The 16,055-nt window shown below is 40.2% G+C and overlaps 1 protein-coding gene across 1 annotated transcript; it reads right to left on the bottom strand.

The window, feature by feature from the left end:
- Positions 1 to 1,654: 1,654 nt before the first annotated feature.
- Positions 1,655 to 16,055, bottom strand: LOC110519055 (sodium-dependent neutral amino acid transporter B(0)AT1-like). Its single transcript, XM_036965694.1, has 12 exons — positions 15,681 to 16,055; positions 15,310 to 15,450; positions 15,086 to 15,223; positions 14,757 to 14,938; positions 11,092 to 11,202; positions 10,788 to 10,900; positions 6,571 to 6,699; positions 6,337 to 6,493; positions 5,693 to 5,897; positions 5,442 to 5,601; positions 2,291 to 2,453; positions 1,655 to 2,108 (listed from the first exon to the last, which is right to left on the bottom strand). The coding sequence occupies exons 1-12, from the start codon at positions 15,880 to 15,882 to the stop codon at positions 1,860 to 1,862; spliced, it is 1,950 nt and encodes a 649-aa protein (XP_036821589.1). The 5' UTR covers positions 15,883 to 16,055; the 3' UTR covers positions 1,655 to 1,859.

Raw genomic sequence — 16,055 nt, forward strand, 5'->3', positions numbered from 1 at the left:
ACCTGGATCAGAGAAAGAATGAAAACAACTCTAATAGACTTTACCTTCCGGGACTGAGGACGGAGGACTGCGCGAGAGAGAGAAGTGGGACTCACTCCTTTGGCTGTGAGCTATTTTTGGCCTGTTGGCCTCATATCACTACTGTCAAGAGAAGAGGACAATGGACATTTTTTTTCTCCTTCACATCCTTGAGGAATCCACTTGGTCAGGCAACATCGGCATTCAAGTACATGACCTATTGCATTCATAAATTCCTCTGAAAGTGGCGTTGTGTGTGAAGTGGTGGAAGTCATTGAGTAATTGTAAGACGGCTGGTTGAATTCATGAGCCCATGATCAATACCGTCCCGGCATTGTCCACATTCGGATGCTAACTGATTGCCTAGTTCATTGTCTATTCCTGGTTGGTGAAGCTCTCTATAAGGTCACGGTTGTGAAAGAATGTGTTGGTGAACCCCTTTCACATTGTCTCTTTCAATTACTAAGATCAAGTCATTCTCAAAAATCCTGTGAATATTCTGTTGTACTGCCTGACTTGAGTATGGAAGTTCATTCATATTGACCTGTGGCGATTCTCACCTCAATAACTGTGTTGTATCTCCTTATACCCTGCTTTTATACTGTATCTTTAACTACCTCATTTTCCAACTGATTTAGTCTAGTAAATAAAACCTTAAATGAATTATTTGTGCCATTGTGTTACTTTACAAGCTATTGGGTTGTTGAGGTTCCAGACACTCGACGACTGTTCAGAATGAGAACATGGTAAAAATGATTATATTGTTGATAGGATTAACACTGTAACGATTAATGATAACTACTGATGGAGTTCATTCAAAAGTCTCTCTATAAGAAACCCTTAATGGTGCCCCTTTCAGATTCATTTGAACAAGATAACCAGATGAATCAAATAAATCTGATCAATTCGTTATTCCATAAATAATCAGTAAATTATCTGGAATATTTATTAGCCCAAAGTCGCAAGACCAGCATTACACATTAAATGGTAGTCCCCAAGGGCTATGCTATAGCAAGACCAGAACTACACACTGAATGGTAATCCCCGAGGACTATGCTATAGCAAGACCAGAACTACACACTGAATGGTAATCCCCGAGGACTATGCTATAGCAAGACCAGAACTACACACTGAATGGTAATCCCCGAGGACTATGCTATAGCAAGACCAGAACTACACACTGAATGGTAATCCCCGATGACTATGCTATAGCAAGACCAGAACTACACACTGAATGGTAATCCCCAAGGACTATGCTATAGCAAGACCAGAACTACACACTGAATGGTAATACCCAAGGACTATACTATAACAAGACCAGAACTACACACTGAATGGTAATCCCCGAGGACTATGCTATAGCAAGACCAGAACTACACACTGAATGGTAATACCCAAGGACTATGCTACAGCAAGACCAGAACTACACACTGAATAGTAATCCCCGAGGACTATACTATAGCAAGACCAGAACTACACACTGAATGGTAATCCCCGAGGACTATACTATAACAAGACCAGAACTACACACTGAATGGTAATCCCCGAGGACTATACTATAACAAGACCAGAACTACACACTGAATGGTAATCCCCGAGGACTATACTATAACAAGAACATAACAAGAACAAAGGATATAATTTAGTTTAATGTTGACTATTCAGCACAAAAATTACAACAATGTGTCAATCAATGTAAGCTTTGATGGCTTTTCTGTCATACCTCATCCATACAACCTTGTAAAACTATCAAACGTTTCTACTCCTTTCAGCTATCAGTGGCATGAAGGAAATAAATGGAGGCCTGTCATGAAAACAACAATGGGCTAGTGATTTGATCACTATCTTCCATCTGCTGTCTCTGGGATGTCTGGTTTGTTCTTGGTAGCCTCATCCGTCAGTTGAACTTGCTTGGCAATAGTGTTTAAGTCATCTTGTTTAAACTCATTATCCTTCTTGCAGCAGCGGTTCCTCAAACATTTGTAAATAGCCGTAAGAGGTACAGAAAGACCTGGGATTCCTGCCAGGATGAAGATTATAGCAAAGATCCAGGTTGGATATTCCTTCTCCTCCAATGTAGGGAAGTTGTCCTGTGAAGAAACAGTAATAACCTTGTTAAGTGTGTTTATAGGCTACTGATGCCAATGTCTAGTGAGATCCTTTCAAACACCCAATAGAGAACATGTGCATGCAAGTTGATTTACTATTATGCAAGGGGAAATCTCCTCATTTCATAACTAATTTGGCCACTGACAACAAAGTGAAACGTTACCGATTCAGGATTCCAGGCTTTGTACATGGGTGTTTCTTGGACTTTAGTGATAAAGTAGAACACAAAGATGACAAACATGATGGCGGGGCTGACAAATCTCCATGTGATCTGCCAGAAGAGGTTGGGCTTGTGGCCGATCATGAACTCAATATCATCGTTGAACCTGTTTGAATAACATACATAGTCAACATTCATTAGTGCCCAGACTCTAATGAATCTACGGTGAATGTAAGGACCATGTTAATCAACAGAATTTTGTTTCAATACTAACCTGTCAATACCATAGAGTAACGTAACCCCCAACATCTCACTGAATGAATGTATTACTCACCTGTCAATACCATAGAGTAACGTAACCCCCAACATCTCACTGGATTAATGTATTACTAACCTGTCAATGCCATAGAGTAACGTAACTCCCAACATCTCACTGAATGAATGTATTACTAACCTGTCAATACCATAGAGTAACGTAACTCCCAACATCTCACTGAATGAATGTATTACTAACCTGTCAATACCATAGAGTAACGTAACCCCCAACATCTCACTGAATGAATGTATTACTAACCTGTCAATACCATAGAGTAACGTAACCCCCAACATCTCACTGAATGAATGTATTACTAACCTGTCAATACCATAGAGTAACGTAACCCCCAACATCTCACTGGATTAATGTATTACTAACCTGTCAATACCATAGAGTAACGTAACCCCCAACATCTCACTGAATGAATGTATTACTCACCTGTCAATACCATAGAGTAACGTAACCCCCAACATCTCACTGAATGAATGTATTACTAACCTGTCAATACCACAGAGTAACGTAACCCCCAACATCTCACTGAATGAATGTATTACTCACCTTTCAATACCATAGAGTAACGTAACCCCCAACATCTCACTGGATTAATGTATTACTAACCTGTCAATACCATAGAGTAACGTAACCCCCAACATCTCACTGGATTAATGTATTACTCACCTTTCAATACCATAGAGTAACGTAACCCCCAACATCTCACTGAATGAATGTATTACTAACCTGTCAATACCATAGAGTAACGTAACCCCCAACATCTCACTGGATTAATGTATTACTCACCTTTCAATGCCATAGAGTAACGTAACCCCCAACATCTCACTGAATGAATGTATTACTCACCTTTCAATGCCATAGAGTAACGTAACCCCCAACATCTCACTGAATGAATGTATTACTCACCTTTCAATGCCATAGAGTAACGTAACCCCCAACATCTCACTGAATGAATGTATTACTAACCTGTCAATACCATAGAGTAACGTAACCCCCAACATCTCACTGAATGAATGTATTACTAACCTGTCAATACCATAGAGTAACGTAACCCCCAACATCTCACTGAATGAATGTATTACTCACCTTTCAATGCCATAGAGTAACATAACCCCCAACATCTCACTGGATTAATGTATTACTAACCTGTCAATACCATAGAGTAACGTAACCCCCAACATCTCACTGGATTAATGTATTACTAACCTGTCAATACCATAGAGTAACGTAACTCCCAACATCTCACTGAATGAATGTATTACTAACCTGTCAATACCATAGAGTAACGTAACTCCCAACATCTCACTGAATGAATGTATTACTAACCTGTCAATACCATAGAGTAACGTAACCCCCAACATCTCACTGAATGAATGTATTACTAACCTGTCAATACCATAGAGTAACGTAACCCCCAACATCTCACTGAATGAATGTATTACTCACCTTTCAATGCCATAGAGTAACGTAACCCCCAACATCTCACTGGATTAATGTATTACTAACCTGTAAATACCATAGAGTAACGTAACCCCCAACATCTCACTGGATTAATGTATTACTCACCTTTCAATGCCATAGAGTAACGTAACCCCCAACATCTCACTGAATGAATGTATTACTAACCTGTCAATACCATAGAGTAACGTAACCCCCAACATCTCACTGAATGAATGTATTACTAACCTGTCAATACCATAGAGTAACGTAACCCCCAACATCTCACTGAATGAATGTATTACTAACCTGTCAATACCATAGAGTAACGTAACCCCCAACATCTCACTGAATGAATGTATTACTAACCTGTCAATACCATAGAGTAACGTAACCCCCAACATCTCACTGAATGAATGTATTACTAACCTGTCAATACCATAGAGTAACGTAACCCCCAACATCTCACTGAATGAATGTATTACTCACCTGTCAATACCATAGAGTAACGTAACCCCCAACATCTCACTGAATGAATGTATTACTAACCTGTCAATACCATAGAGTAACGTAACCCCCAACATCTCACTGGATTAATGTATTACTCACCTTTCAATACCATAGAGTAACGTAACCCCCAACATCTCACTGAATGAATGTATTACTAACCTGTCAATACCATAGAGTAACGTAACCCCCAACATCTCACTGGATTAATGTATTACTCACCTTTCAATACCATAGAGTAACGTAACCCCCAACATCTCACTGAATGAATGTATTACTCACCTTTCAATGCCATAGAGTAACGTAACCCCCAACATCTCACTGGATTAATGTATTACTAACCTGTCAATACCATAGAGTAACGTAACCCCCAACATCTCACTGAATGAATGTATTACTCACCTTTCAATACCATAGAGTAACGTAACCCCCAACATCTCACTGAATGAATGTATTACTAACCTGTCAATACCATAGAGTAACGTAACCCCCAACATCTCACTGGATTAATGTATTACTCACCTTTCAATACCATAGAGTAACGTAACCCCCAACATCTCACTGAATGAATGTATTACTAACCTGTCAATACCATAGAGTAACATAACCCCCAACATCTCACTGGATTAATGTATTACTAACCTGTCAATACCATAGAGTAACGTAACCCCCAACATCTCACTGAATGAATGTATTACTAACCTGTCAATACCATAGAGTAACGTAACCCCCAACATCTCACTGAATGAATGTATTACTAACCTGTCAATACCATAGAGTAACGTAACCCCCAACATCTCACTGAATGAATGTATTACTAACCTGTCAATACCATAGAGTAACGTAACCCCCAACATCTCACTGAATGAATTTGATTCTCACCTATCAATACCATAGAGGTACACAACCCCGACCATCTCACAGAATGCAATGATCAGCAGAGGAATGGACCCGCCATAGCTGTCAAAGAGGGACAGCCAGTAGTTCCCTGAGCCTTGAACAAATATTAATCCAACAAGGCAGCAGAGGACACATGTTATCCCTGTAACAGAAGAAGAAGATAAAGATATTTAACAAAGGGATCTCCATCCTTCAAAATGGTGTAAGGGACATATGTCTTTGTCTCATCTCACCAGCGATGGCTTCTTTGGGCCAACTCTTGGGGAAAACACCCAGGTCCTGAAGTGGTACCAGAACTCCTTCGATATTGCCAAACATGGAGGACAGGCCGAGACAGAAGAGCATGATGAAGAACAAGACTGACCAAACAGGAGATACAGGCATCTTAGTGATGGCCTCTGTGAACACGATAAAGGCCAGACCAGTTCCTTCAACCCCCTGTACCAAGACAAGGAAAGAATGAATCAGAAGCCTAGCAACTAAGATATATTTAAGCTTCATATACTCCACTTGTGTTGTATCCATCTCACCAAATCTTATACAAATGCATTTGAAGTCGGAAGTTTACGTACACCTTAGCCAAATACATTTCAAATCATTTTTTCACAATTCTTGACATTTAATCCTAGTAAAAATTCCCTGTTTTAGGTCAGTTAGGATTACCACTTAATTTTAAGAATGTGAAATGTCAGAATAATAATAATAAAGTAGATGTCCTCACCGACTTGCCAAAACTATAGTTTGTTAACAAGAAATTTGTGGAGTGGTTGAAAACTAATTTTAATGATTCCAATCTAAGTGTATATAAACTTCCGACTTCAACTGTATTGGTAACATTTTACATTCAGGTACCATTTCATAAAAATGAATGAATCACCTCACTAAGGAAAGAATTCAAATCACAGGTCTTCAAGTTGAGACCCTGAATGACCTCTGGATATGTTCCATTGAGACTATGAAGAACCTGATCATAGTTGCCCTCAGTGACGTTGCCCTCTGGGAGATCAAATGTATTCAGCAGGGTCAGGATATTTCTGCAAAAACATGTATTTAGAGGGTAGTTCATATCTTCATGCAACAACTCTAGTTTAATTCTGGAATAGGTACATACCCAGAAATACAGTCATCAAACTTCTCTGTGGCTCGGAAGCCAATGATGGTGTAAATGACTGTTGCAGCGTAGACAGCAGTGGCTCCGTTCACGATAGAGATGATGACTGCATCCTGTTCACAGTTATTACTGGAAAGATAGAGCACGTTAAAGGAGCAATCTGGAATGGCTGTTCACAGTTATTACTGGAAAAATAGACCACATTAAAGGAGCAATCTGGAATTGGTAAATCCATTTTTTATTCTTGAAGAATAACATTTATAATTACCCATCAGAATCCAGCAATGAGGATTGAATCTAGTTCAACTGTCGTACCCCATCAGAAACCAGCCATAATGGTTGAATCTAGTTCAACTGTCGTACCCCATCAGAAACCAGCCATAAGGTTTGAATCTAGTTCAACTGTCGTACCCCATCAGAAACCAGCCATAAGGTTTGAATCTAGTTCAACTGTTAAACCCCATCAGAATCCAACCATAATGGTTGAATCTAGTTCAACTGTCGTACCCCATCAGAATCCAACCATAATGGTTGAATCTAGTTCAACTGTCATATCCCATCAGAAACCAGCCATAATGGTTGAATCTAGTTCAACTGTCATACCCCATCAGAATCCAACCATAATGGTTGAATCTAGTTCAACTGTCGTACCCCATCAGAAACCAGCCATAAGGTTTGAATCTAGTTCAACTGTCATACCCCATCAGAAACCAGCCATAATGGTTGAATCTAGTTCAACTGTCGTACCCCATCAGAAACCAGCCATAAGGTTTGAATCTAGTTCAACTGTCGTACCCCATTAGTATCCAGCCATAATGGTTGAATCTAGTTCAACTGTCGTACCCCATCAGAAACCAGCCATAAGGTCTGAATCTAGTTCAACTGTCATATCCCATCAGAAACCAGCCATAATGGTTGAATCTAGTTCAACTGTCGTACCCCATCAGAATCCAACCATAATGGTTGAATCTAGTTCAACTGTCGTACCCCATTAGTATCCAGCCATAATGGTTGAATCTAGTTCAACTGTCGTACCCCATCAGAAACCAGCCATAATGGTTGAATCTAGTTCAACTGTCATATCCCATCAGAAACCAGCCATAATGGTTGAATCTAGTTCAACTGTCATATCCCATCAGAAACCAGCCATAATGGTTGAATCTAGTTCAACTGTCGTACCCCATTAGTATCCAGCCATAATGGTTGAATCTAGTTCAACTGTCATATCCCATCAGAAACCAGCCATAATGGTTGAATCTAGTTCAACTGTCGTATCCCATCAGAAACCAGCCATAATGGTTGAATCTAGTTCAACTGTTGTACCCCATCAGAAACCAGCCATAATGGTTGAATCTAGTTCAACTGTCGTACCCCATCAGAAACCAGCCATAATGGTTGAATCTAGTTCAACTGTCATATCCCATCAGAAACCAGCTATAATGGTTGAATCTAGTTCAACTGTCGTACCCCATCAGAATCCAACCATAATGGTTGAATCTAGTTCAACTGTCGTACCCCATCAGAAACCAGCCATAAGGTTTGAATCTAGTTCAACTGTCGTACCCCATCAGAATCCAACCATAATGGTTGAATCTAGTTCAACTGTCGTACCCCATCAGAAACCAGCCATAAGGTTTGAATCTACTTAAACTGTCGTACCCCATCAGAATCCAACCATAATGGTTGAATCTAGTTCAACTGTCGTACCCCATCAGAAACCAGCCATAAGGTTTGAATCTAGTTCAACTGTCGTACCCCATCAGAAACTAGCCATAATGGTTGAATCTAGTTCAACTGTCGTACCCCATCAGAAACCAGCCATAAGGTTTGAATCTAGTTCAACTGTCGTACCCGATCAGAATCCAACCATAATGTTTGAATCTAGTTCAACTGTCGTACCCCATCAGAAACCAGCCATAATGGTTGAATCTAGTTCAACTGTCGTATCCCATCAGAAACCAGCCATAATGGTTGAATCTAGTTCAACTGTCATACCCCATTAGAAACCAGCCATAATGGTTGAATCTAGTTCAACTGTCGTATCCCATTAGAAACCAGCCATAATGGTTGAATCTAGTTCAACTGTCGTATCCCATCAGAAACCAGCCATAATGGTTGAATCTAGTTCAACTGTCATATCCCATCAGAAACCAGCCATAATGGTTGAATCTAGTTCAACTGTCGTACCCCATCAGAATCCAACCATAATGGTTGAATCTAGTTCAACTGTCGTACCCCATCAGAAACCAGCCATAATGGTTGAATCTAGTTCAACTGTCATACCCCATCAGAAACCAGCCATAAGGTTTGAATCTAGTTCAACTGTCGTACCCCATCAGAAACCAGCCATAAGGTTTGAATCTACTTAAACTGTCGTACCCCATCAGAATCCAACCATAATGTTTGAATCTAGTTCAACTGTCGTACCCCATCAGTATCCAGCCATAATGGTTGAATCTAGTTCAACTGTCATACCCCATCAGAAACCAGCCATAAGGTTTGAATCTAGTTCAACTGTCGTACCCCATCAGAAACCAGCCATAATGGTTGAATATAGTTCAACTGTCGTACCCCATCAGAAACCAGCCATAATGGTTGAATCTAGTTCAACTGTCATATCCCATCAGAAACCAGCCATAATGGTTGAATCTAGTTCAACTGTCGTACCCCATCAGAATCCAACCATAATGGTTGAATCTAGTTCAACTGTCGTACCCCATCAGAAACCAGCCATAATGGTTGAATCTAGTTCAACTGTCGTACCCCATCAGAAACCAGCCATAATGGTTGAATCTAGTTCAACTGTCGTACCCCATCAGAAACCAGCCATAAGGTTTGAATCTAGTTCAACTGTCGTACCCCATCAGAAACCAGCCATAATGTTTGAATCTAGTTCAACTGTCGTACCCCATCAGAAACCAGCCATAATGGTTGAATCTAGTTCAACTGTCGTACCCCATCAGAAACCAGCCATAATGGTTGAATCTAGTTCAACTGTCGTACCCCATCAGAAACCAGCCATAATGGTTGAATCTAGTTCAACTGTCGTACCCCATCAGAAACCAGCCATAATGGTTGAATCTAGTTCAGCTGTCGTACCCCATCAGAAACCAGCCATAATGGTTGAATCTAGTTCAACTGTCGTACCCCATCAGAAACCAGCCATAATGGTTGAATCTAGTTCAACTGTCGTACCCCATCAGAAACCAGCCATAATGGTTGAATCTAGTTCAACTGTCGTACCCCATCAGAAACCAGCCATAATGGTTGAATCTAGTTCAACTGTCATATCCCATCAGAAACCAGCCATAATGGTTGAATCTAGTTCAACTGTCGTACCCCATCAGAAACCAGCCATAATGGTTGAATCTAGTTCAACTGTCATATCCCATCAGAAACCAGCCATAATGGTTGAATCTAGTTCAACTGTCGTACCCCATCAGAAACCAGCCATAATGGTTGAATCTAGTTCAACTGTCATATCCCATCAGAAACCAGCCATAATGGTTGAATCTAGTTCAACTGTCGTACCCCATCAGAAACCAGCCATAATGGTTGAATCTAGTTCAACTGTCGTACCCCATCAGAAACCAGCCATAATGGTTGAATCTAGTTCAACTGTCATATCCCATCAGAAACCAGCCATAATGGTTGAATCTAGTTCAACTGTCGTACCCCATCAGAAACCAGCCATAATGGTTGAATCTAGTTCAACTGTCGTACCCCATCAGAAACCAGCCATAATGGTTGAATCTAGTTCAACTGTCATACCCCATCAGAAACCAGCCATAAGGTTTGAATCTAGTTCAACTGTCATATCCCATCAGAAACCAGCCATAATGGTTGAATCTAGTTCAACTGTCGTACCCCATCAGAAACCAGCCATAATGGTTGAATCTAGTTCAACTGTCATACCCCATCAGAAACCAGCCATAAGGTTTGAATCTAGTTCAACTGTCGTACCCCATCAGAAACCAGCCATAAGGGCTGAATCTAAAATAGATATATTGCACCATCACTTTAACTTTTGCATAAATCTTGGCTAAAAATATTTTACGATGAAAGTTAAGCTTGCACACTTTGAGGTAGGTAGGACTGGGTCCTAAGTTTGCAGTGGTTATGTACAAGATATGATACATTTTGAAACGATTTAATGTCTCAACTGGGTTGTGAACAACAAGTAATTTAGTAGTTATTAGCAAGCAGTATGGACTTACTGCACGGAGTTGTAGCTGGAGAAAGACAGCAGACCTCCAAAGGCCAAAGAGAATGAATAGAAAACCTGGGCACCCGCATCAAGCCACGTCGTTGGGTTCATTAGTTCATTCATCTGGAGAAACACACACCCATAGAAAAGTTGTTAGGAGTGTCGTTTTGATTCTATCATACTACCTCATATATTAACGCTAGCTAAAAGGCCTTAGATGCACTCTTTGTGGATCTGGATCTGTGGCTGAACTTGGAATATCATATACTTTGAATAAATACTTTTGTTCGATGATAGTAATGTAAACTACTCACATCTGGGGTGAAGAGGAACTTCACTCCATTCAAGGAGCCTTTCAAGGTCAAGCCTCTGATCAGAAAGATGGTCAGCACCACATAAGGTAATGTTGAGGTGATATACACAGCCTAATGGGAGGAGATCACAGGGTAATGTTGAGGTGATATACACAGCCTAATGGGAGGAGACCACAGGGTAATGTTGAGGTGATATACACAGCCTAATGGGAGGAGACCACAGGGTAATGTTGAGGTGATATACACAGCCTAAGGGGAGGAGACCACAGGGTAATGTTGAGGTGATATACACAGCCTAATGGGAGGAGACCACAGGGTAATGTTGAGGTGATATACACAGCCTAATGGGAGGAGACCACAGGGCAAGGTTGAGGTGATATACACAGCCTAATGGGAGGAGACCACAGGGTAATGTTGAGGTGATATACACAGCCTAATGGGAGGAGACCACAGGGTAATGTTGAGGGGATATACACAGCCTAATGGGAGGAGACCACAGGGTAATGTTGAGGTAATATACACAGCCTAATGGGAGGAGACCACAGGGTAATGTTGAGGTGATATACACAGCCTAATGGGAGGAGACCACAGGGTAATGTTGAGGTGATATACACAGCCTAATAGGAGGAGTCCACAGGGTAATGTTGAGGTGATATACACAGCCTAAGGGGAGGAGACTACAGGGTAATGTTGAGGTGATATACACAGCCTAAGGGGAGGAGACCACAGGGTAATGTTGAGGTGATATACACAGCCTAATGGGAGGAGACCACAGGGTAATGTTGAGGGGATATACACAGCCTAAGGGGAGGAGACCACAGGGTAATGTTGAGGTGATATACACAGCCTAATGGGAGGAGACCACAGGGTAATGTTGAGGGGATATACACAGCCTAATGGGAGGAGACCACAGGGTAATGTTGAGGTGATATACACAGCCTAATGGGAGGAGACCACAGGGTAATGTTGAGGTGATATACACAGCCTAATGGGAGGAGACCACAGGGTAATGTTGAGGTGATATGCACAGCCTAATGGGAGGAGACCACAGGGTAATGTTGAGGTGATATACACAGCCTAATGGGAAGAGAGAGGAATGCTTTTAGGAAGTTGGACAGTTACTGTTTTGTGTGCTATTATAGAAAATATGCTAAAATGGACTCCAAATAGTGACATACGTACACTATCGGTCAAAAGTTTAAGAACACCTACTCATTCAAGGGGTTTTCTTTATTTTTACTATTTTCTACATTGTAGAATAATAGTGAAGACATCAAAACTATGAAATAACACATATGGAATCATGTAGTAACAAAAAAATGGTTAAACAAATCTAAATATATTTTATATTTGAGATTCTTCAAATAGCCACTCGTTGCCTTGATGACAGCTTTGCACACTCTTGGCAGAAATAGAATGAATAGACAACACACAATGACCCATACTATTCCAATTTATCGGACAGTCATATATTTGATCTACACGATACATTTCTATCTAAACATTTTGTAAATGTACATTCTCCTGTATGTCCATTGCCCCAGGTGCACAAAATCAAGTCAAACCAATTAACCAATGATATTTTGTACAGAATAAATACGTGGTGACGCTCAACCACTGAATGATTCTTCAACATGCCACTGAAAAGGTCGAAAGCTGCAATTCATTTTATGACACCTGAAAACACTGCAGAGTAATTCAAAGCCATTTGCAAACATTGCTAACAGCAAGTTGAACGCTTAGCAAAAACAACTTTGAACCTCTTTGTCCATCTGAGGGCATGTGTTCTTGTTTTCAAACACACACGATACCATCTTTAAAGGGATCGTTTACTCAGAATACAAACTAACATGATTTTCCACCTGTGTTGTCTGTAGTTGGGACATTTAGTTTCCTTTCGACACTTATATGGACGTATTTTGTTACTGTTAGCTTTCTCAGTAACACTTAACATGAAACTGTTCTTGTACCTGTGTAATAAACTTTAATTACTTTTGGAACAACATTTTATTAGCTTATTGTTACACAATACTTTGTCAATTGCATTTTAATCGCATAGCAATGACCTGAGTGTTTTTGTAACTACTTTACACAAGAGGAATAGTGACTGTTCCTTATTCCACTTATGTCATAACTCTATTATTATTCAATTATAAATCAACTCAAATTTAACAACAATGTTCTTGTTGTAATAATGACAAAGTTACTACACAAGTACACAAGTAAAACATAATGTCATGTGTTACTGGATTACCTTATGTCTCACTCATTATGAAAATATATTTGTTAGTTTAAAGCTTCAAATATGGTCTAGTCTAATGTTGAGGTGATTCCTTGTCCCTCGTGTATTTCATTCTAGGTTATAGGCTAAATTAAGACTCATATCTAAGAGTCCTACAAACCACTTGCTTATAATAAAATATGTTGACTAATTCAACTAACTGTTATAATTTTTGGATTCTTCATAAAATATTTGACAGCCATATATTCAAATACCTTCAAATATTATTTGGTTTTCTGAGAGGTAATCAAAATACTAAATGTGTTTGTCTTTTAGCTGAAACTCTATATAAACCATATTTGTCTACCACGAGTGTTTGAAAAGTTGGTATTTTCAAATAAACTACAAACTACAACAATTTTATGTCCAGGATTGCACCATGGTGACATACACTGTATATACAATATATAATACCATATATAATACAAATATATAAAATACGTTCAAATTAGAACGTGAACACTGTCTACAACTGTTTACACTGTCGAAGGGGTGTCAGAAAGGTCAACAAAGCCGTTATTAAAAACAGCTGGGTCATTTGAGTGCTATGGTAACATGCTTTATTGCATCAATATATAAACTGAACAAAAATATAGACTCAGAATGTAAAGAGTTGGTCCCGTTTCATGAGTTGAAATAAAAGATCACAGAAATGTTCCATGCACACGAAAAGCTTATTTCTGTCCAATTTTATGCACACATTTTGTTTACATCCCTGTTAGTGAGCATTTCTCCTTTGCCAAGATAATCCATCCACCTGACAGGTGTGGCATATCAAGAAGCTAATTAACAGCATGATCATTACACAGGTTCACCTTGTGCTGGGGACAATAAAAGGCCACTCTAAAATGTGCAGGTTTGTCACACAACACAATGCCACAGATGTCTCAAGTTTTGAGGGAGCGTGCAATTGGCATGCTGACTGTAGGAATGTCCACCAAAGCAGTTGCCAGAGAGTTGAATGATAATTTCTCTACCATAAGCCTTTATGTCATTTTAGAGAATATGGCAGTATGCCCAATCGGCTTAACATACATGTAATTGGCTGGGCCCCTGCCCCCTGCCCCCTGCCCCTGCCCAGTCATGTGAAATCCATAGATTTGGGCCTAATGAATTTATTTCAATTAATTAATTTCCTTATATGAACTATAATTCAGTAAAATTGTTGAAAATGTTGCATGCTGCATTTATATTTTTGTTCAGTATAGTAAAACAAATCATTCTGTATTGTTTTGTATATGGCTATAATGTCCTAAAAAGGAAACCTTGATTCAGCGCTTCAACAATCAAATGCCTATAAACATAACCTTGATCATTTTGACATTGACAGCTGCTGCTGCTTTAGTATTAGAAAGTGATTTGCTGTGCAGAGGTTATGCCGTACCTTCCCAGTAGTCTCAATGCCTCGACTTATGCAGATAAACAGCAACGCCCAGGCAGACACATGGCATAGGACCATCCACCACTGTAGCCCACCTGTGTTATCTATGTCTGGAGTGGTGTTCAGGGTCTCTCTGTACCAATAGTAATCCACTGGAGAGCTTCTTTCACACTCTGACACCAGGCCTGGGGAAAGTTCATTTCATTCATTCACGTGGCAACATACAATAGAATGAAGCAATTGAAGACAGAGTTACAGGTAAAGAAATAAGGGGTGTGTATAAAGTGAATCATTTTCCATCATGATAACTTAGCTATCTATGGATGCCTTACCTGTCATGTTGGCATTGACCGGACATTGGCTCCAAGGCAGCGTCTCTTGGAAGGAGTTAAAGAAGTACCACATCACCCAGGCCATGATGGTGTTGTAGTACAGGCTGACCAGAAAGGACACACACATGGATCCAATGCCTATGGAACACAACACAACACCGTGGCCCAATGAGATTTGGTCCATTTTTACCCATGTCTAAATTCCTATGGAGTGTTTTGCTTACCAATGCCAGTCAAGTATGGATGGATGGCAGACCAGACACCTACACTGCCTTTCCTTAGACGTTGACCAATAGCAAACTCCAGATGGAGCAGGGGAACACCTTCTAGAACCAGTAGGATCAGGAAAGGAATCATGAATGCACCTGAGAACAGAACAAGAAGCAGGGTGGAGAGGAGAGGTTATCTGTTGCTGTTGTATGTACATAAAGAAACACAGAGTTGCAAAATTACAGTAACTTTACCAAAATGTCCGTATTTCCTACTTATTCCCCTCTGTATTAAGGGAATCTTCAAACCGGATTTCTGGAAAACCCATGAAAGTTACCGGTATTCTGCAACCCTACTCCTCAACAACACATTCAACAACACCTACCTCCCCCATGGCTCTGGCAAAGGTACGGGAAGCGCCAGACGTTCCCCAGTCCCACACAGAAACCTACGATAGTCAACATGTACTGGGCCTTGTTGTCCCATTTGGGTCTGTCCCCAGCCTCCTCATTCTCCAGCTTTTCCAGTTCCTCATAGGAAGGGATCCTTTCTTCCAGGCCTTGGTTGGACACCTGTAAACACCTCATGGTTCCTTCCACGCAGATGGACAGGCTCAATGCAAATGGAAAATATGACTACTTTCTATGGAGTCCAATGAATGTGTAATCCACTGTTCAAAGGAGGCTATTAATAAGGGCAAACTGTTCCCGATTATAATCAATGTCTTGGATGGATGTGAGGCGCATTGCACACGCCTACA

The sequence above is a fragment of the Oncorhynchus mykiss genome, chromosome 3, assembly GCF_013265735.2.
Source record: "Oncorhynchus mykiss isolate Arlee chromosome 3, USDA_OmykA_1.1, whole genome shotgun sequence".
Lineage (NCBI taxonomy): Eukaryota > Metazoa > Chordata > Actinopteri > Salmoniformes > Salmonidae > Oncorhynchus > Oncorhynchus mykiss.